The sequence below is a fragment of the Micropterus salmoides genome, unplaced genomic scaffold (genome assembly GCF_014851395.1).
Source record: "Micropterus salmoides isolate LMB-PRFRI ecotype aquatic unplaced genomic scaffold, ASM1485139v1 Ms_hic_scaffold_9, whole genome shotgun sequence".
NCBI classification, from domain to species: Eukaryota; Metazoa; Chordata; class Actinopteri; order Centrarchiformes; family Centrarchidae; genus Micropterus; species Micropterus salmoides.
In genome coordinates, this window is record NW_024044681.1 from 8,612,747 (window position 1) to 8,634,264 (window position 21,518).

At 39.4% G+C, this 21,518-nt stretch overlaps 3 protein-coding genes across 3 annotated transcripts; 2 read left to right on the top strand and 1 right to left on the bottom strand.

Moving 5' to 3' along the window:
- Window positions 1-491: 491 nt before the first annotated feature.
- Window positions 492-5,330, bottom strand: LOC119894997 (microfibrillar-associated protein 3-like). The gene is made up of 3 exons (XM_038707751.1): window positions 5,175-5,330; window positions 3,460-3,742; window positions 492-2,798 (listed from the first exon to the last, which is right to left on the bottom strand). Exons 2-3 carry the CDS (start codon window positions 3,710-3,712, stop codon window positions 2,110-2,112), a joined length of 942 nt encoding a protein of 313 aa, XP_038563679.1. The 5' UTR covers window positions 3,713-3,742; window positions 5,175-5,330; the 3' UTR covers window positions 492-2,109.
- A 638-nt stretch (window positions 5,331-5,968) lies between these two features.
- fam114a2 (family with sequence similarity 114 member A2) lies at window positions 5,969-15,224 on the top strand. The gene is given in 15 exon segments (XM_038707750.1): window positions 5,969-6,231; window positions 6,838-7,070; window positions 7,792-7,891; window positions 8,072-8,173; window positions 8,366-8,469; window positions 9,200-9,334; window positions 9,651-9,815; window positions 9,955-10,078; window positions 10,195-10,280; window positions 10,693-10,762; window positions 10,765-10,787; window positions 11,179-11,303; window positions 11,427-11,499; window positions 12,709-12,762; window positions 13,508-15,224. Coding segments are annotated over 14 exon segments (1,476 nt in total). The 5' UTR covers window positions 5,969-6,231; window positions 6,838-6,857; the 3' UTR covers window positions 13,610-15,224.
- Window positions 15,225-17,795: 2,571 nt separating this feature from the next.
- Window positions 17,796-21,472, top strand: cnot8 (CCR4-NOT transcription complex, subunit 8). The gene is made up of 5 exons (XM_038709579.1): window positions 17,796-17,930; window positions 19,188-19,398; window positions 20,020-20,213; window positions 20,309-20,470; window positions 21,271-21,472. Exons 2-5 carry the CDS (start codon window positions 19,282-19,284, stop codon window positions 21,455-21,457), a joined length of 660 nt encoding a protein of 219 aa, XP_038565507.1. The 5' UTR covers window positions 17,796-17,930; window positions 19,188-19,281; the 3' UTR covers window positions 21,458-21,472.
- Window positions 21,473-21,518: the final 46 nt, after the last annotated feature.

Below are 21,518 nucleotides of genomic sequence, written 5' to 3' on the forward strand. Positions count from 1 at the left end.
CTTTCTTTGTCTCTGAACTTAATAAAGGGATTTCAAGTAACTGGTTTGAGTGAACTGGTTTTAAATGATGTTGAGTAATTCTGCACTGCTAGACATTTTACTGTATATGTTAAGACAATTTTGGTGCATTTTCTAGCTTTACCCACACGTTATGATGTTCATCTTAAGTTACTGTGAAATAGCAACCAGCAATCAAGTACAACTACAGGTTTTAAACTGTATTTAGTACTTCAACCAAGCAAGACAGTGAAATCTGGGATGATATATACACTTTGCCCAAGAGTTTATCACTCCATGTTTCTTGAACAATGATATCAAGTGTTCATCAACAGCTGTTAATGTGCAAACCAACCTTTCAGGAGCGTTTCAGTTGATGAATCCACCAATGTTGTAGCTGATATAAAGAAGTGATGTCTTACCCAACAGCTACACCCAGTGGCTCATTAGCTGTTACCTCAAGGGCCAGAAATAACCACCACACAAACACTGGCTTGTATTTATTGTATTTATTTGATTAGTGTCAATTATAGGATTTTTTTTTTTTGTCTTGTGGTCTGAAAAACATTTGCCTTTGGTCCCTGAGAAAGACTATTTTAGGAAAACTTTTAAATATTTAAACACCTATCAAACAATTTCACACAGCAACAACATATTCATTCACACATTCAAGATTCAGCTAAGTGCAAAATGGTATCACAATTATTCAAAACTTTTGTTTAACCATAGTTATCAAGTTCCACATCTGATTCACAGTTTACACGCTTTACTTTCATATCTCTCACAATAAAGAAGCTGCTGACCTGGTTTCTCAACATGTTTTGGCCTCTGAACAGGTTCTAAAACTCCTCAAAACAGTGTTTTTTGTCAAGCTCCAAAAAGGTTCTATAGAAGCATTTAAAACACCTTCATATCTTACTTTTTTAAGCCTTGTGACACCACGTAGAGGTGGACACTTTTTCTTTTTAGATATCTCTCCTAGGACATGGACAGTCTGTGTGAATTCATATTTAAACATAAACCTCTACACAAAACACACAGACTTGAGGCAAATTAGTCACTTTTTACCTTCCACACTTCAATAATCAAATTATTAAGCAGCGTTAGAAATGTAACTCAGAAATGTCCCTATAAATACAGAGCGAAAATGCTGCATCACCTTCACTATAAAAAGTTGAAAGTCCCTAACTTTCCCTGGCATGCACACCAAAATCTGATAGATTATACCTGCATATTTATATTTTCCATCACAGCAGACGTGTTTTGGAGCAGTAATGTAAAAATAATCATTTATATTTCAGTTCCTCTGCTGCTACTGAAAGGTAAAAGTGGATGTTTAAGCTTAGTGTTTACTATATTTAGGCATTTACTTCTGCTATTGAAATAGTCATTGTGATGCGAATCCTAACCGGTAATCAACTGCTGTCCTGACTATCAAAGACTTAAAATGAAGTGACATGGACACAGCAATCATGTCTGTGAATCGAAATTTTTGAGGGATTATTTCAAAGTATTAAACTTCCCATGAGTGGCAGGTGATTGGCAGGAAGCCATGACATGACAACAATGAAATGAGGATATTTTGTTGTTTGAAGGCTGACTGTCAAAGTCAACAGCAGCAAATGGTGTCTTCTAAAGGAAAGAAATGAGCTGTTATATCTGCTGCTACAATAGCTGTGTGCAAAAGAAAATCACTCAGCAGGTACAGAATGGCCACAGATGTAGTCATAATATCTGACGCTAGGACACCCATCTCAAGAAAAAACAGCCTGATTCCAACTTGTACATTTCAAGCTAGAATATTTATATTTGTCTTTATTTTACCCTTTACCCAAAAAGAATTTTTCAAAATTCTCTGCCCATCAGGACTGCTCACCTCTTTGAAATAAAGCCGTTTTGGTTTCTTGTCTTACTCAAACAGTAGGACAAGAAATGGATTCGACAAGCAGAACTAGAATCATAAAAATCTAAATGAAAACTAATTCCAACATTCTGTAATGATTTTACACTTCAGAAAACTGTTTCCTCTGAGGCTATTCGTTGCTCTCATAGGACACACTTGATCGTGAGCCTGGCGTAAGCACATGGAGGTACATCTCAGCCTCCTTATCCTCACTGGTAAACCGTGTGGACTGAAACTTTGACCTCAACGTTGCCTCCATTGTTCCCTTCTCTTTCGCTTGACAGCAGCGCCTGACACACCTCCTCCTCCTCCTCCTCTCCACTTCTGTCGGAGGACGGCGGGCCTATAGCTTGTCTGTTCCCAGGCACAGAGGTCCCGGCCTGCCCTGTAGGGTGAAGGCCGGGGTTCCCCGTCTCCACGACCTCCTCCCCGAACGTGCGGCAGTTCAGGATGAGTGGCGGCAGAGGAACGCTCCGTGCCAAGTCCTCCATGTGACGAGCAAACTCCATGGTCTTGAACTGCGTGACCTTGGCGAGCTCCAGAGTCTTGGCTGACGTGACGATGGGAATGCGTTTGGCGACCTCAAAAGCCTTCTGCAGCTTCTCTGCACCCTCGGTGCGGAAGAACTCGTTGATGGCTTTCTCCGTCTTCTTGAGGTGGCTGTTGACCATGCAGAGCCGCGCCACGTTGAGGATTATGGTGATGGTGAAGGTCACCAGGCAGATGATGACGAAGTATAGACCCAGGCCGCTGCTGCAGTGGGCTACACGCACAGTGACGGTGTAGTTTTGGGTCTTACTGGCACCACTGGAGGCTACGCAGGTGTAGCGGCCGCGGTCCTCAAAGGAGACCGCAGTGATGTTCAGGACGCCATTCTGCTGAATCTGCCACTTCCCACCTGGAGACAGACAGACAGACAGTTTTAGTTTTACCAAAAGAGATGAGTTGAGGATTGGGAACAGGGAGAGTCCATCTTATTACGAGCACATCTCCTCCTTCAAGCAGTTTGTAATGCGGCATCAATAACATTTACGCTGGCCAAGAAACCCAATCAGTGCTAATTTAATTTCAATTTTACTTAATGCAACTTTAATTCTTCCACAAATTAGAACACAAAACACCACCTGGTAAAATAAAAGCGGGTTTATATATCAGATTAGATTAGAAGCTGCTTCGTCATTGTGGTTTCAGAGATAACTGATACATGCATGAAAGCAAAACTTGGACTGACACAGCATTTAACTGATAATGGTTAATGCCAGGGAAAACCAACCGGAGCTGTGACATAATTAATCTATTCCTCAATATTTTTTGAGTAAATCACTGAGAAACAGCAACATTTTTGCCAGCAATGTTTAGAAGTGGGCTGTTTGACAAGTGGAGTATCAGACTGTTTCAAATGCACCCGTTTCAGAAAAAATCCACATTAAGGGAAGGCATGGCAGCTGATTTTTAAACAATAAAAGCTTTCTGTAAAACTATTTTAGGCAAAAATAACTCATTAATATAATAACTAATTAATCAGAACTTCTTCTCAGTGCAGCATTTCCGTCTCCCACCTGCGTCCTCATCCAGCAGATGTGATTTAGAGTTGTACCACTTGAAGTCATCATGGACTCCAGTCACGTTACACTCAATAAGCACACTGGATCCCTCCTTCACCACAATGTCCCCACTGGAGGGGACGCTGGCCAAATGCAGAGAGGACGCTGCCTGCTCTGACCCATTCTGAGCTCCTTCTGCTGTCCAGCCACTGAGCAGCAGGACTGAGAGAAGCAGGCGTGACAGGTGGCGTTTCTGAGTTGGTACCATGGCTTCAGCTCACATTTAGACAAGTCAAACCTGCAAAACAGGAAAAGGAAACAGTTATGGCTCACAGAGCAACGCAGGACTCCAGGCTTTTGCTTTTCTTTATTCCTCATGGCATATTTTCAACTTCCATAACCTATCCTTTAAATTGACTTTTCAATGCCCCTGTTTTCACTAGCCGTGTTTCCATCCACGTTTTTATGCGCATTTTGAAGTCTGGCATTAGAAAAGCTTGATGGAATCTAAAAAAAAATCCTTATTTTAGCTAAAAAGTTTTTTTACGCTGGCTTGAGGTGGTTTTTGCCTTTCTCGAAAAAGAGTAAATGCGCTAAATTGGAGATGGAAACACTTTTTTTTCCTAATAAGTTCCGACGTAGCGAACTTGTGACTCACATCTGATCAGCTGTTTCTGCTGTCGGCGTCTTGCCCGGTTGTGCCGAGCTCTGCATACCTGCGAGAATTTCATGCACCTCGCGGCTGGTAACGCTCATTTGCCCTGAGAAAAGCGGTGGATGCAAATCTGGGCAGGTAGCCTTCATCAGCTGTTCTGTCGAATTATGCATTCACCTCTTAAAGGTCCTTTTCAGATACTTTGCTCTGCACACTGATCAAACGGGACACATATTTTTGCTGAATATCAATGCTACTTCTGAGTGTAATAAAATATTAACGACTCTAAACGTTTATAAAATATATCCTTCGAATCCGTTATCCACAAAGGATATTATATCGTTTAAAAGCATTATTTGGAGGTGCACGCAATTCTCGGTAAGCGTGCAAAACTCGGCATAACACCGGATAATAAGGTGCGGAGACATGGCTGGTTGCAACTTGCCCGCTTGAAACACATCCCTGAGGACCTCTCTCTATTTTTCTAAGATCAGCGACCATCAGGTTCATGCAACTGGTTTTGTTTCTGGTTTGGAACCCAGACGTCTTGTTTATTACAGCCATGTGTAACGTCAACTACTGACGTAACTACGCTTGCCGTAACCTGGTGTTTTCGCTCCAAACCAGCTGATGGAAACGCACATATCTCGCAATTTGTTTTGTTTTTTTTCTTTTTAGCGACATTTCAAAAGTACGCTTAAAATTCGCATCACAATTAGACTTGATGGAAACATGCCTACTGTCTTAAAGTTATTTCTCTCACTGCATTGATTTTTAGATGAAAAAATGTTGATTTGATCGGTTCCTTTAGCTTTCAATACCTTTTAAAAGTACGCGTTGTTGTCTCTTAAGGATAAACTAAAAAGGAAGTAGGCCCTAGTGAAGATAATTGTGTAAGAGTTATGACAGGAATACTAGTCCAGTAAGGAATATTTCATTTAAATAATTATATAATAGTTTAAGCACTGAATACCTAGCTACTCTGGTATAACAATATTGTACATTTTACCAGAGGAAGAGAGAAACCCACACATTTAAAAAAACAAAACCTCAAATCTAAGCCAGTGATTCTCACCTGTAGCTCTGACAACGACCAAAACAACAAATAACCGACTAACAGGATCCTTCTTAGTTCATTTATTTCCGTTTACTCCTTTTTTTTCAGCTTTTACCCTGACGTGTTTAAGCAACGCGAACACGACCAGTCCTTGCCATGATGTCCGGGTACGTTCACTTCCTGCTTCAGGTATGAGCGAATGGGCGTGGCTTGTTCCCCGTGCAAATCCAGTCTGTGACGGAGAAAAGAACAACATAGATTAAATTAAATATATAATTTATGTAATACTTAATAATGATAATAAGGCTACTTTTTCATGTAATATTTCTATTTGTATAAAACATTCGCAAACTATTTGGTGATCTGTCATTTGTATTTGTATTTTCTTGAATAAATACATTCACGATTACTTGATTTTTCAAAACAGAACAGATCTGGAGGACAAACGACAACTAAATATCAATGTACTTTAATTTTGAGAACCGGAAGTTTAAATAATTTTATTTTGAAGTCTGCATCACTTGACGAAGTTAATTGCGTCATCAAGTTACCTAACGACAGAGAGAACCGGTAGTACGGCGTTTTTTTCTTTAAAAAATAAAATCATGAGTCATCCCTGGAAAAGTCAAATAATATCTAAAATGTACACCAACCTTTTCAGATGTGTCTAATTGTGTCTAAAATACATATGTAGAGGACGTTTGTTATTTTTCCGGATACAGATTCGCACTTCCAACCTCTGTTTTACCAAATGTTCCAAAAACATGTGTTTTATTTTGAAAACACTAACCGGAAGTTATTTTCCCCAGCTTGGCTCTCTGTCGGATCCTCCGTGTTTTGGACCCTGGTCGGTGGTGAAAACACAATGTGACGTGGCTAAAACTGTCTTTGACAAAACGAGTGAGAAAACCTCGCACATTGAACTGTTTACAAGGCGTTTAAGAAACAGAAGTGCAAACCGAAATAAAGAAGATAAACCTGTCTGGTTGTGGTTGGTTTTGGGAAGGAAGCTGTCAGCAGACTGAGGTGACGTGAACTGCTAAGTTAGCATCAAGACGTTGACAGTAGGAAAAAGGTGAGTTTGTAGTAAAAGTAACGTTATAACAGTTAACAGTTGGGTTTTATGTCGACCGAGTTAAGTTATGCGTTTATAATTAACGTTATTGAAACAGCTTTTAGTGATTAAAGATAAATATTTACACTCCTGGCCGTATTGTCAAATTCATTGACGTTAACGTTAGCTCACCAAAGGCTTTAGCAACACATAATATTAAAGATTGAATAGCAATGCAACTTGTTACTATACAACAATAACAGTAATTTGCTGAGTTAACGTTTATGTAATGTCATAATATACATTCCTGTTCCTGAAAACCTTTTAACAAACATTTTTTTTAAAAGCTAGGGAAATGTATTCTGTCACTGGTTGAAGGAAACTGATTTCACCAAAACAGTGAATTAAAGCATTTTATTACAAAGTAATTCCTGAAATGAATGCATTAAATATCACAGTGTTTGGATCTAAAGGTGGAAGAAGGACGCTTTAACAGTGTCTATTTCTTTCTTTAGGCATTTTTTACAAAAACCCTTGTCCCCTCAAAATTTGTACATTGATCTTCAAGTTATTCGGCAGGTTAATCGGATACTTATCTGGCTAATAGTTATTATTTTCACTTTGAAGGAATGTGCTGAGGCATCGAGATGTCAAACAGTGAAGCAACAGCGGCAGAGGGTCCAGAGGTGGCACCAGAGATTCAGGATGCCTCTCCTGCCGAAACGCCCGACAGCTCCCCGCAGACCGCACCTGACATCTCGACCGATGTGGCCCCGACAAGGAAAGCCAGGAGGAGACCAGAAGCCAAACCTGCAGCCGAAGAGGCGGAGATGCTGAAAGTAGAGGAGCAGCCGGCAAAGGCACTGAGATAATTATTGTTTATACTACACAAAACTACAAATAATGGTATATAATGAGAATTTCTTGGGGAATGCTCGTTTGAGAGGCTATGCCTTTAATTAGACAAGCATGGGATAACATTTTCTCAGAGGCCATCTAGCAGCGCCTGGCTGTGATTTTCATCTTGGCCTTGGTCAGAACAACACTTCTGCTGATGCTCATGAAAAGATCAACCAGTTTTATAAAGCCATCATTGAACATATTCTCACTTTATTGTTAACAATCTGGTATGGCAGCTCAGAGAGTAACACCCCCTAAAATACAGCAAAAAAAAAAATACTGCTGTACTACATAAACATAACCAAAAATGTTTGCATAATAATGTCTAAAGTATCTCACTCTGCTCACTACATATTCAATCTTTTGTTCCCTGGGAGACACTGCAGGCCTCTGTCCACAAATCAACAGGTTATTACTGCACAAAGGACTCTGAATGCTGCACATTTGTCCCGGCATAACTATTCAGATGTTAACTGAATGTTTTTACAAGCCTTGTCTTGTAACAGTTGAATTCCCCACCAGCCCCAGGGTCTTACCAAAGGTCACTTCTTCTTGTCTACAACAGTCATTGATTTTGTCTTACTATTTCTCTTACTCATAACCTCTGTCCCTTGCTCTCTCTGTCTTTTCTTTCCTTCCTATTCCTTCCATTCCCTATACCCTCTCTGTCCTCTCTCTCAGACATCCAGTGAGTCCACTGTGTCTCAGGGTGGTTGGGGATACTGGGGCAGCTGGGGCAAATCCATCTTATCCACAGCAACAGCTACTGTGTCTACTGTTGGTGAGTACAGACCACCTAACCCAATCTTTCTGTATTTCTTATATAATATATATATAATCTGTTTGGTGATCTTTTTAGTTATTTTACACACACACACAAAATCACTCACTATCTTTCTGTCTATTATCGTTAACACTTCTTCTGTACGACACATACTTCTTGTCTGTCTTCTCAATCCAGGCCAAGGGCTCACTCAGGTAATAGAGAAGGCAGAGACATCTTTGGGAATCCCCAGTCCGACCGAACTCTCTGCACAAGTTCAGGAGGAGCAGAAAGAGCAGGGTAAGGAATTACTGTGTGTTGTGTATAGATAAGGCACATCACTGGGTGAACTGGTCTAATCATCAAGGAGCTATCCTTCTTGTACACAGACATATATAAATATAAGTCAGTTTATCACAAATCACACATTTTCTCCACACATCTGTCAACATTGTATAACAGTATGTATTGTGTTTGTTTCTACTCCTGCAGCTGATGCCAGCAGTGAGACGGACAAAGCAGCAGCTGATGGATCGGCAGTGGTGGGCAGTGCGATGGGAATGCTGTCGTCACTCACCAGCGTCGTCCAGAGCACAGTAAGCAGAAATATTGTGTGTTTTGTTTCTGCTCTTTGGATGGGGGAAAGACGAGTTCACATTTTTTAAGTACATCTTAAACATCCGTTTTTCATGGTAGAGTAGATCTAGAGTAGTGTGTGGAGCACTGAGACTGAAAACGTGAGCTCTTGAGAAAAGGCAGCATTGCAATTCTGTGTTTTTCTCTCAGTTACTCTCAACTATTTTATATTTTTTAAAGTAAGTTCACTTTTGATTGACCTTTGAAAAACATTCAAAGAGCAAATGTGAGCACGACTCTGTGGGATTAAATGTTCAGTTTTGGTGATTTATGTGTTCCAGGAAAAAAACATAAGGATGACATTTTGTTTATGGGTAGAAACCTTTCCCACAATGCCAACAAAGTCGGGCTGTATTTCCAAAGTTGACTTTTTTTTTTTAAATTAGGTTTTATGACACGATGCCAGGTTGTTTGGAATCCGTCAAGTTGACCGGGTCCAGCCATCTGGAAACAAACATCATCCATGTTCCATTTCTTTCTCAACTTCATTATTGATGGATCTATTTTTTCCAATTTGATGCAGCAACCAAACTAATAACAGAGCCTCTAAAAGTTAGTATAACATAGTCTCTACCCCCTTGCTAACTCATTAATTCACACATGTTATATTTGGTGTAAGTCACTCACTAAGAGAAGGTGTTGTGGATGTTAAACTGAAACTAAACTGTTTATATGTTCCTCTCTTCACAGGGGAAAACAGTGATAACGGGCGGTTTGGATGCTCTGGAGTTCATCGGGAAGAAGACGATGGACGTGATAGCAGAAGGCGATCCCGGCTTTAAGAAGACCAAAGGACTGATTAACAGGAACTCCACTCTGTCTCAGGTACGCAGACCATCGTCAGATATCAAAGTTATACATAATTTATTTTTGATGAGGGACTGGAATATTAATTGCCTAAACTGACCTTCAGCATCTCTAAAAGACGTGAATCTCATGTCATACATCTTGTTTTACCTCTTCATAGCTGTTTGTAGCCAAAATGAGACTAAAATGACATTAACAAAATGTGATCAAATTTAATGAAATACTAAAAATAACCTCAAGTCAAGGTAAACGTAAAAAAGTAAGCTAAAAAACAGACAAGGATAAGACTAAAGCCCTGTCTCATTTAAACTTTTCATCCCTTTCTGTCTCGTAGGTGTTGAGGGAAGCAAAGGAGCGGGAGGAGCTGCAGACAGCAGAGAAAGAGTGGTCAGAATCTGGGAAGAAGGTGGTCGCCCACTATGGGATGCTGTTTGATGAATTTCAGGGTCTGTCACACCTCGAGGCACTGGAGATGCTGGCTCGAGATAGCGAGTCTAAGGTTCGGTGGGAGTTTCATTCCAAAATATATAATATAAATACACCTACTGTGGCCAAATAGACGTACTGAGTCATTATTTTATATTGCATAATTCAGTGGTATCTGGTAAAAGCCTCAAATCTTTGTGCGTGTGCTGTAGGTGAAGTCGGTGCTGACCACTCTGTCAGGAGATGAGCTGGTTCAGCTCAGAGAAGAGCTGGATCTCATCAAGGACTCTTTCTCCCTGGTGGAGTTTGATGATGAGGAAGTGGACGAGAAGAAAGGTAACATGTCCGTAACGGTCATAGAAATACCAGCATCGTAAGAGGAATACAACATCATTCATACACCGGAATTGATGCAACACCTGAACCAAGTGATTGTACATTTCTAATTCCAGATGAAGACGGCACAGAGTTTGAGAGGGAGTTAACGGAGGCCTTGGAGGGTCTCAGTGTCGCTGCAACAGCTGAAAAACTCAGCAAGGTACCAAAGTCACATTTCAAGTCAAATTAAATTTATTTATTTATTTTCATTTCTGTGTTTTGGATCGGACGCCTGTTCAGTTTTTGTTGAGAAAGTCATTAGCGAGGCTGCAGTTTGTAGTGTTGTTAATGTGGTTGGTCAAAACAGCCTAGATGAAAATATGTTTACATTTGAACACAGAGGTAGTATTTATTGTACAGCTGGTGTGCAGTTCCTGTTTTCCTGTCTTTTATTTTGCCCCTCATGCATTCTATCATTCACTGTGGTATTTTATTTCAGCTTTCTCTCTGTGCTCTCTATATAAATAAAGTTTATTAGTATTGTTATTTTTTTTATTGCGGCCAAATGGTGGGTCATAAAGCTAAGCAACCTAGTTATGTTAATTAAAAGCATGTTTTCTAACCTCCAACAGGCCTGTAGGAGCACCTGCAGCCAAATCACTGACATCACCAAACCACCAGAGAAGGAGGAGAGCGAGGAGGAATAAAGAAAACACTCTCTGTAGAGGTATACTCATTTTCCATAACTGATTAACCATCATCAATATTTATCAATACAAAAGACGAAGTCATTTGAGGTTGATGTCAGAACTCCTTGCTTATTTCAAATAGCTTGTTTTGTCTGACCAACAGTCCAAAACCCAAAGATTTAATAATGTAAAAGTGAGAAATCCTGACGCTTTGAGAAGGTGGAAGCAGATTGGTTATCAAAATGGTTCTTCAGTACATTTCTGTCAAGTGACTAATCGATTAGTCGACATTTGTTTTTGCACCACACTTCACTGATATGGTGTGATGCTCCTATCTGGCCAACAGTTGCTTTTATTGTACGTTCCATGTTTTAGTCCACACAGTTTCTTCTGTCCATTCAGCAGTGTGTATGTATTGAATTTTGTCAGGAGATTCATGCTGCAGCCATCAGAAGTCTTGCGGAGCTAACGGCTCGATCCATCGAGCTTTTCCACAAACTGGCTGAGATGATCCTCTTCTCCAACGGCAGAACAGAGGCCAGCGTTCTGTCACAGTAAGACCGCATGGATTATCTGTTTGAACACGTGTGGAGACACTGCAGGAGCTGCACAGTAGACATTCACAGTCTCATCTGTACTTTAACTGGACGTCTGTTTCTCATGTTGTCTGTCCTCAGGTTAACTGTTGTCCTGTGTAAAGAAATCTCATTGCTTTCCAAGAAGTTCACCTGCTGCTTAACAACCGCAGGGGTAAGTGTGGTGATTCTAACTTAGCTCTGTGTGTCAAAGAGTTCGGTTCTACAGTTGGATATTTCACTAATGTGGAAGTAGATCTGAATATGGGAAATAGATCAAGGCCTTTATTTTAAGACCGCTGCCAACTAAGTTACTGAATTTGTTGAGGATGGGATTATTGAGTCTTTTCTTTATCATCATGATTATTTAGAACCATTAGAGTAATTAAGTCCCGAGGTGTTTAGAAAATTCTGTTTTTTATCTGTTTCCTTCAAGTGCTTAGAGGACACACACCTGAAGTCATAACATTTCTAATCTTATCTTCGCTGACCTCCAGCGTTTTCTCATTTTTAACTCACTAACCTTCTGTAGGGCCCTGTCATTTCCGTGATGTGGAAAACGCAGACAGAATTCCGTCATTTGATAATAAAAATGTAATCAAGTGTTAAAACACAGAATATTGTTGAATCTGCCAAAATGCAATTTATAAAAATCTGGATCGGGCTTTGTAAACACAGAAGAGCGTTGCCCACATGAGAGTAGCCTCCATCGGACCCACTTCTTACCGTGTGTTGGAGCAGAATATGGAGACTGTCCTGCAGAAGATCCGTGGGAACAAACCGTCACTAGTCAAGTAATAACCGATTTAATTGGAGGCAATTCACAATGCATTCACTGTGAATTGTCCCCTATAAAATAGCATTATAGTATTTTAGTAGCTTACTGTTACAATACATTTATTGTGACTTGTCCTCATAAATAATTGCACATATATTTGAACATTTATACATGCATATTTGCATGATACATCAAATCCATTGATATTGATTGGGATTTTTTTATATTTTCTTATTGTTGAAATTTTATTTATCCACCACATGATACACCCAGTTTCTGATGGCAAAATGTGCTTAAATCATAAAACACAGAATTTAAACAAAAAACACAGAATAAAATAAAATTCATAGGGCCCTGCTACTGTTTGTTTCCACTCACGTTTTTCCTGCTGCATCTGTCAAACTTACTGTAGCAAAAACTCTCAAACAAGCTTCTCTCTGTGAAGCACTTTGTGCCCTATAGAAAGGTGTTGTATCAAACAATCTTTACTTTTCTTACTTTCTTTATTTTATATTTTCATTTTCCAAACTGGTTTTGTTGCATCATCCCTGCTGAATGTTCATGTGAAAGCTGATTGTAACTTATTCTAAATGTTGTGTTTTACAGTCAAATGAGAAGGGAGACGTCCTCAACCCTCTGATAACAGGAGTCTTTTTAGAGGTTTGTGTTCTAGACACTGAATTCTAAACGTGGATTTTATTTTTTTTTTTTAATGTAGTTTCACAGCTTTTCTGGTTTCACCTGTTGTTGTTTTGACTTGCTGTATGGAAATCCACTGAGGGTCAGTTATTCTATAATAAGCAAACACAAGATCTGTTATCGTAACTATGCAAATGACACACAACTCTAGATTTCATTGTCACTGTCTCCTGATTACGTACGATGGATGTCACAAAACTTACTGTAGGTGAACAGAGGAAACACAGACATTCTTGCAGATGGTCAGAGGAAGCAAATCTGCATTTTTGGAGTCCACATTGGAGTCATTATTGGTGCTGACTTTAATTCTTATTCAGCAGCGTCAACAAAGTAGCCTTTTATTATCTCAGGAATATTTCGAAAATGCGATTCTTTCCATCCATGTTGGATTTTGATTCATAATTTTCTTTGCAGATTGCCATTGATAGAAGTACAGCAATCTAAGTCACGCTGGGTCTAGCTATTTTAATTTTGTGAAAGTCTTTTAGGGGTTCTGGGAACAAGTGAAATCATCTCACGTCATTTGTAGAATTAGAAAAAAAAGCTTGTGAAGCCTGAAAAAGAGTCTTAATAGCATGTTAAGGAGGATGTTTTGCAGTCAGAATGTCTGCGTTTGTGTCATTTACAGCCCAAATTAACGTAATTTCAGAACAATTTTGTGTTCCGTGTTACATTTTGACAAGTGTTGAATCATCTTTCCTCACAGGCGTCCAACAGCGCGTCTTACATCCAGGATGCTTTCCAGCTGCTCATGCCCATACTGGAGATCTCCCACATTCAGAGGAGAGCGGAGTCCACAGAGCAGTGACCAGCTGATGACACATCTTTAAAACCTTTTTGAAAATTCACCTGTGTCAGCTCTTACCATGTCTGGTATTTCATCTCAGGACACAATCAATTTACAGCTGCGAGGGAAAAGCCTGTTTTTGTCCAACAGTGTTAACTTTTTTGCATTTGTGAAATGTGAAGCACAGTAGATGGACTCATTGAAGTACAGCGTGGCGAAGGTCTGGCTCTACCAGATAAGGACAACAAATGTGTTTGTGATAAACATCCTCCTTATAGTTCAACATGTACACTACTTTTCTTTTTTTCTGACAGCACTTTCTGTGCTCTTAACTTAAAAATGTCTATTCTGCCTCGGAGATCACTTAATAAAGACATACAGGATGGAAACACCAGTGATCATTTGTTGAAAAAGGTGTGGCTCATAATAACAGTATAGTGTATTGAGAATGTTATTTTCTGCACAGAAGTTTGTCAAGAATTAGTTTTCTATGCATTACTCTCTATAACTGTTGTGCAACATTTGGCAGTTCTTGGGAGCATTTGGGGGACTTTTGGCAACCTTGGTATCATCGTAAAATCATGAGCAGACTGGCTGTAATTAGTCTACAGTCCTGCAAATATAATGATACCTGTTTGTAGAGGGGAGATGGTTTATTGCCATGCTTGCAAGTGAGCTTTGGTGCTTTGTTTTGCCACAAACTGAGTAGACTCACTTGCTGTGTACAACAATACCGGCTTAAATAAGTATTTTCTGTCCCCTGCAAATACTAGCCATCCTCACATGTTCAAACCACTTCCTGTCTGGCTTTTTTTCTCTTCAGCCAACCCAAGAACTTAATTTAAGACTTTGACTGGAGTTGGATTTGAAGTAAAAAAACAACTTATGGGTTTACTGCAGTGAGACGTGACTTGATGCTTTAAAGCAAAAACAATTCAGGTTTCAAGTTTTGACCTGGTAGAATCATAAAACATTAAAAAAATAAATTAGACTGTAACAAGCAGGACTTGTGTAGCTTGTATATTTAATAATTAAGCCTCTGCATTGAGAGGACTGGACCTGTCCTAAAACACTTTACACTTTAACACATTTACTTTCAGAGTTAATTGACTGTCATACCCTATCTGCCAAAAGATACATGTCCCCCAGCCTGCTCCTTCATTAACCTCCATCCCCTAAAAGATCTGGGAACTTGAAAGAAATCCTCTTTTGCACTGCTTTTCTAATCAAGTAAATAAAATGCAATCCTTCATCTTTCCCAATCCCTGATCTGACGAACAGACAGGTCTGTTTTCTATTTATTCCCCACTCTTGTAAAATGCCAGTGCCCTGTTAGAGAAATTAAATATAGAGATTATAAATGTCACCAATTGTAAGCCTTTTCTCCCCCTTTATTGTCATCAAATTAAGTATTCATGAAACTCAAACCTTCAGGTGTTCATTAATCAACAAAGAACTTTGCCTGGCAGGCCAATGTAGCCAGTTATGTTCAGTTGAAATCCATTTTCTGTATTGAACTGCTATCAGCGGTGTGTCTGGGCGTGTAAAGTGATGTTTTTTCAAGCAATATATTTTGTACTCCTATAAGAGGTATTTGAGATGGTTTTCAAATAAATGTGCTTTCATATAGTTCCAATCTGATTTGCGTGTGTGAGTTTAAAATACAGATTTTGTGGACTAGTTGTATGGGGTATTAAAAGACAATCAGTTTGGAAGTGATGGCTGGTTAAAGTCCTGCTTTTGATTTTGATTGTTGCATGCAGACATACCTTTGTGGTCTTTTGCACTAAAAGAAAGGAAACGGTGCAAGTATTATTTGCAAGATTTATTAAAAATAAAAATGTGGATAGTTTGATTTTGTATGTAAATTTGTAATTTGCACCTATAGCTCTCAAATGTGTAATAAAACATATAGTATGTTCCTATGTATTGCCCACGTGACATGTAGTGGAGTAGAAGTATAAAGTAATATAATGTGAAAATACAGTACACGTATGTCAAGTAGCCTACAGTACTTTTACATTCAATGCATCAATGTATTGAGCAGTAAAACAAAATTAAATTCACCTCAAATGTATTTGAGTGGCAGGAGAATTACAGTATGTCAGAATCTTAAAACATACATTTCCCCATTAATCCTATATTACAGTTATTTTCAGTTACTAACAGGCATCGGTGAAAACTGAAGTCACATTGTCAAAACTCGTCACACAGTCAGAGACACACAAGTGTATGCGGACAAAACTGTTAATCATTTTTCATTGCTTTCACACAAAATGCATTCAATGACCTCTTTCTCCAAAATCCATGAACTCTTCTCATTTCTAATTCACCAACTGCAAAAAACTATATATTTGCAAGACATGTTTTAAATGCTAACTATTAAAACCAAAACTGTTAAAAACACATTCAAAACTTCTCCACTTCCACTTCTCCACAGCCATCATCCAGTCTGTCCTCTGCACGTCCATCACTGCCTGGTTTGGATCTGTCACCAAAAAGGACAGGAGCAGACTACAACGGACAGTCAGGACTGCAGAAAAGATCATCCGTGCCAACCTGCCCTCCATTCAGGACTTATACATTTCCAGAGTCAGGAAACATCACTGCAGATCCATCTCACCCCGGACACAACCTGTTCCAGCTTCTCCCCTCTGGTAGGCGCTACAGAGCACTGCACGCCAAAATCAACAGACTCAGGAACAGTTTCTTCCCACGAGCCATCACTCTGATGAACAGCTGATCTCTAACTCAGTGTCAGGAACAAATCCTGTGCAATAACCCAGTAACTCTGCCTGTTCAGCCACCTGTTTACTTATTATTATTATTTACTTATATTATTTATTCATCATTCTCTTGTTGTCTATTTCAGAGCTGTTCATATTGTCAATTTGTGTATATACTGTGTACCAAATCCACCTATCTCAAGTAACACCTGCACATAATACTTATTATTCCAGTATCCTTTGCACTGTGCTCCATCACACTGTGTACATGCATGCTTGTATGTGTATCTACCTCTAACATGTAAATAATAATGATAATAATAATAAAAAGGTTTACATAGCTGGCAATAAAAGCTGATTCTGAAAACAGAAAGATGGCAGGATGTCCTGCATTTCTGCAGTAACCAGACTGAAATACATTAGCAGAATATTTACAGTAAATTTTATGTTTACGTCAATGTGCGTAGTGTTTTGAAAAAGTGTCGTTTAGGACTGCAATGTAAAGGTAAAGCAGGAAATGTGCTTGTATTTTAGCGGACTTGATTCAGGGGGTTGGAACGTGAATTACAGGTTGTGGTCATTGTGTACCAGTGTTACTGTCAAAACAACTGCATTGCAACACTGAAATTTTAGTAATTACTTAAGTACAGTCATAAAGTGAAAAAATTGTTGTTCTTACTGCGTAATAAAATACAAATTTACATAAAAAATCATATGCATTTCAGAGATAATGCCCCCTGTTGTTTTTGTTTTTTAGGTTAGTGTGTAATAAAGGACAATTCCTGTGCTGTCTGAGTGAGAGTTGTTGCCAGTGTTTGGTTGAACGAGTTTCTTTTGAGACAATATTTAGTGTTTTGGTGATTTGACTTGTGGAGGTGAGATTAACTGTTTGGCCAATATGCATGTTGGTAATGCAGACTGGATGAAGAGTTTTGAAAACATGGCTTTTGACCAATGTGTGTTAGCAATTGAAAAAATATATAAAAAATACAATATACAATGATATAGAATAAAATACTGTGAAGAATGTTGAAGCACGTTTCTGCATTTCTGATTTATTTTGTTACATACATTTTAGTCAATAAAGTGAAAATATGTTGTTCTTATGCTATAATAAAAAGCTGATTAATGTGAAAATCAATCACACTGCAAAGATAAAAGTTCATTATCTATGTATAAAGCTCCCTGTTGTTATTGTTTTAGGTTAGTGTGTTATGAGTGACAATCTACCCTAAGCTTTCTGAAGGAGAGTTGTTTCCAGTGTTTGGTTGAACAAGTTTATTATTATTATATATGTACGGAGTGTTTTGGTGGTTTGAGATTCTTTTAGAGGTGAGATTAACTGTCTGGCCAAGATGCATGTTGGTAATGCAGAGTGAACGAAGAATTTTGAAACAGTGGCTTCAGTTTTGACCAAAATGCTTGTAAGCACTTTTTTTTTCACGTCGTTGCACGCTTTAATCCAGTAGGTGGCGGTGTGCACAGCTACCGTCTGGTTGCCATTCTCCAATATACACAAAGGAGAAGAAGCAGGAGAAGGAGGACACGAAGAAGAAGGAGACGGCGACAGAGGCGCTATCAACTAGCTTGGCTTGTTACGTCGTGGAAATTCAGAGGTAAACCTAGTTTTTTAATAGTTTTATACTTCCTACAGTGAAACGCGGACATGTCTGCAGTGTGCGTAGCAAGTTGTGACAGGTTGAGGAGTGAAAACGCAGAGCTGTTTCATTTCATCTTTGTTCCGGTGATTTTAGCTTTCTTGGTATAGCGCGAGGGCTAGCTTGGAAACGTTAGCCGCTCATGCTAAGCACTCAGAGCTAATGCAGCGTCGTTTGCTAGTGTTAATATAATATTTTAAACTAAAGCAAAGTTGTTAAACACACAGTCTTCCCAAAGACTTTGAGGTAAAATGGGCCGTTTTTAATGTGTCTGTTGTTACGTTGATATCAGTTGTGTTAGTTAGCCTGGTATCATAAACAACCAGCAGCTTGTACAAGGTTTGTTCATCTTGATGTCATGGTGACACAAAGTAGTTCATTTAAAAGGAAATATTCATTCTTTAATGTTCCGGGGTTTGTTTGTTTTTTTTCGTTAATGAAAATGCCACTTCACTCACTGCTATCTCAAAATCAGCCTCCAAAATCAACACATCTCTGAAACAGTTTGCTTTCATGAAGGTAGTGTTTTTGAAGGGCTGCTGTATTAGAGTTGGTTAGTTTTAATGAACTCTTGGTGGTGTAAGTTACCTACCTAATAATATCCTGGCACCTGAGAGTAGTGCACCTGGTACTGCAGTACTGGTAATACTTGCACGGGCTCCAGTCTTCAAGAAGAGGCTTTTACCCATCACCATCTCCTCCACAGTGTATTTTTACAGCTGTAAAAAAAAGTCCATTGGCTGCACGGTGCACACAGCAAGTAAGTGCTGGGTTTGAACCCCGGTTGTGCCAGCCCAACTTTGTGGAGTTTTCATGTTCTCCCCGTGTCTGCGTGGGTTTCCTGTGACACTGGCACAGATCTGGAGTTGAGGGATGGGTTAAGTGCAGAGAATGAATTTCGTTACTGTCACATCTTTACCTTAATGTCAATGAAACACAAAAAATCCACGTCATTCCAGCTGCATTTTGCTTAATGCAGCTTTGAATGAATCATCCATTTAAATGCATGTATGCTGTGAGGAGTTACATATTTACTTTTAAAAAAAGACTCCACCAGGCTGTAATGGGCATTTATTGTAAATGTTCACACTAGATCCAAAGTAAAGTGGTACTTACATTAATCTCCAGCCTTGTTTGTCTGATATTATACTGACACCAGTGTTGCAGTGGGATTTAAATGCATTCTCTTAACTCCTTATTTTCATCCTCTCCCAGAGTTGTCTTTCTTCATCACACTGCGTCCCCTTCGCCCCCTTCACGATCGCTGCTGGATTGTTGGGGAATTTAGCTCTCTTCCTGACCTGCCAACATGCCAGCCGCACTTACAGATTCCAGTCAGATAATCTGTGAGGTCTGGGCGAGCAACGTGGAGGAGGAAATGAGGAAAATCCGGCAGATTATTCAAAGCTACAATTACATTGCAATGGTAGGTAACAGACTTTAAGAGAAGTTGTTGTAGAAATGAATAATTACTGCATTCTTGGACAGCAGAGTTACTATAAAGAATTACGTTCCCATTTTTTTGAGTAACATTGAATAAAAACGGATTATCCTAATTTCTGAAGGCTTGAGGACATTAGTGTTTTTAATGTTTTCTGTGAGTGGTGATAAATGCTGACACATTTGAATATCAATCTGTGAAATATATCCTGTTGTTAGGGCTCATTATTCATGTATGTATTTATTTTTAACAGGAAAATTATCCGTGTCGAGTAGCAAACAGGTTAACTTCAAAAATGGATTTTTAAAATTCATGTTAAAGTGGGAACACTTGAAATGGCGAGCTTTTTTTGTCCCCATTTTTCTCTTTATTTTCTGTTACCTGTATTAATTGCAAGCTGATAATTTATTTAAAAAAAACTGAAGTAAACCGTGTTTTATTTGTCTTAAAAGTTGCAAGTGTTTCAGCTAATTTGTAAAAAGTAGATGACATAGATTAGGCAGGTAAAGGCCATAAAGTTGATTAGGAAACTTGAGTGCGTGGTTATGTGATGACCACCACATACCGATGAGACATAACAGTGCGTTTTCTTTTCTGTTTAATCAGGACACAGAATTCCCTGGAGTGGTTGTCCGGCCAATCGGCGAGTTCCGCAGCACAGTGGACTACCAGTACCAGCTGCTGAGGTGTAACGTTGACCTCCTGAAGATCATCCAGCTCGGCCTCACGTTCATGAACGAGGATGGAGACTATCCTCCTGGCACAACGACGTGGCAGTTCAACTTCAAGTTCAACCTCACGTAGGCAGACTGTTTATACTCCCATCTTGTCTTCTAGCGCTTTCTGAAACTCTGCGAGGTTGGTTTTTTTTAATGTGTTTTTTTGCTCCCCGCAGAGAAGACATGTACTCACAGGACTCCATAGACCTGCTCCAAAACTCCGGCCTCCAGTTTAAAAAACACGAAGAAGAAGGAATCGACACGCTCTACTTTGCTGAGCTCCTCATGACGTCCGGTCTGGTGCTCTGTGAAAACGTCAAGTGGCTCTCCTTCCACAGGTCGGTTGCTGGTTTTCACTCACTTGTGTTCTTCCCTTTCTAGCAAGAAATGTAGTTATGCTTGTAGAGACACCGCTACTTACATTTCTCACATCCTGTTCGGTTTTGTTAAACAATCTGTAATGGAACACACACCATGCAACTAAGGGAATATCTGTTTTAAATGTGTCCATCTATGCATGCTAAATATCTGCAGGAGTCGGCCGACTCGACCTCCACATCCAGCCGATCAGAGCAGGCAGCTACTTTCTCACTAGTTGTGTTCTTTTTTTGTTTGATAAGGACTCATTCATTGTTTTTGAAACTAAGGGTTTTGTATTGAGCGCTGACTGCAGACATAGAAAATGACATTTTGTAGGGTTCATTGATTCGTAACAATAATATTTTCTTTGTCAGCACCACAGCTGCTGAACGTCACCACTTTGTCGACATCTAATGCAGCGTCTCAGTTCTCCCCCAGGCTTTGAAGGGGCTTTTGAAACTTTTGTTTGGTTATTGTCTTCTCGATCAGTTACTGGAGCCAGAACAAATCAGAATATATGGATACCTGTCAATCAAGGCAAACACAGCCCACTTTAGTCCTCAATGTTATCTTAAAGAATTATAAAAATGCAATTAGAAGAATTTGACTTGAGATCCTAACCTAATTTCTGTAACGAAGTTGAGACTAGTAACTGCACCCACTTTACTTTAGCTTAAATTTGATCCATGGTGATTGCTTGATAGTTTGAACCCACTAACATCATTTTAATCCAGTCCATCCTGACCTGAACCCTCCCGTTGTGTTCTCTACTTCTCAGCGGCTATGACTTTGGCTACCTGGTGAAACTCCTGACAGACGCACGGCTACCTGAGGAGGAACACGACTTCTTCCAGATTCTCAACCTGTTCTTCCCCGCAATCTACGACGTCAAGTACTTGATGAAGAGCTGCAAGAACCTAAAGGTACTGTGTACTGGATACGGAGATACAGGGGGTGGAAACTAGATCGAGACCGTAGTTGTTGACGGTGTTCATGTTGTTTTGAAGTCTTGAGACTTATGTGTGT

Excerpts from the sequence above, each read along its gene's own strand:
- cnot8 (XM_038709579.1), top strand. The coding sequence starts at position 19,282 with ATGCCAGCCGCACTTACAGATTCCAGTCAGATAATCTGTGAGGTCTGG. Across the intron at positions 19,399-20,019 it reads GCTACAATTACATTGCAATG|GACACAGAATTCCCTGGAGT; the intron begins GTAGGTAACAGA and ends CTGTTTAATCAG. Across the intron at positions 20,471-21,270 it reads AAGTGGCTCTCCTTCCACAG|CGGCTATGACTTTGGCTACC; the intron begins GTCGGTTGCTGG and ends TCTACTTCTCAG.
- LOC119894997 (XM_038707751.1), bottom strand. The coding sequence starts at position 3,712 with ATGGTACCAACTCAGAAACGCCACCTGTCACGCCTGCTTCTCTCAGTC. Across the intron at positions 2,799-3,459 it reads TCTGCTGGATGAGGACGCAG|GTGGGAAGTGGCAGATTCAG; the intron begins GTGGGAGACGGA and ends GTCTGTCTCCAG.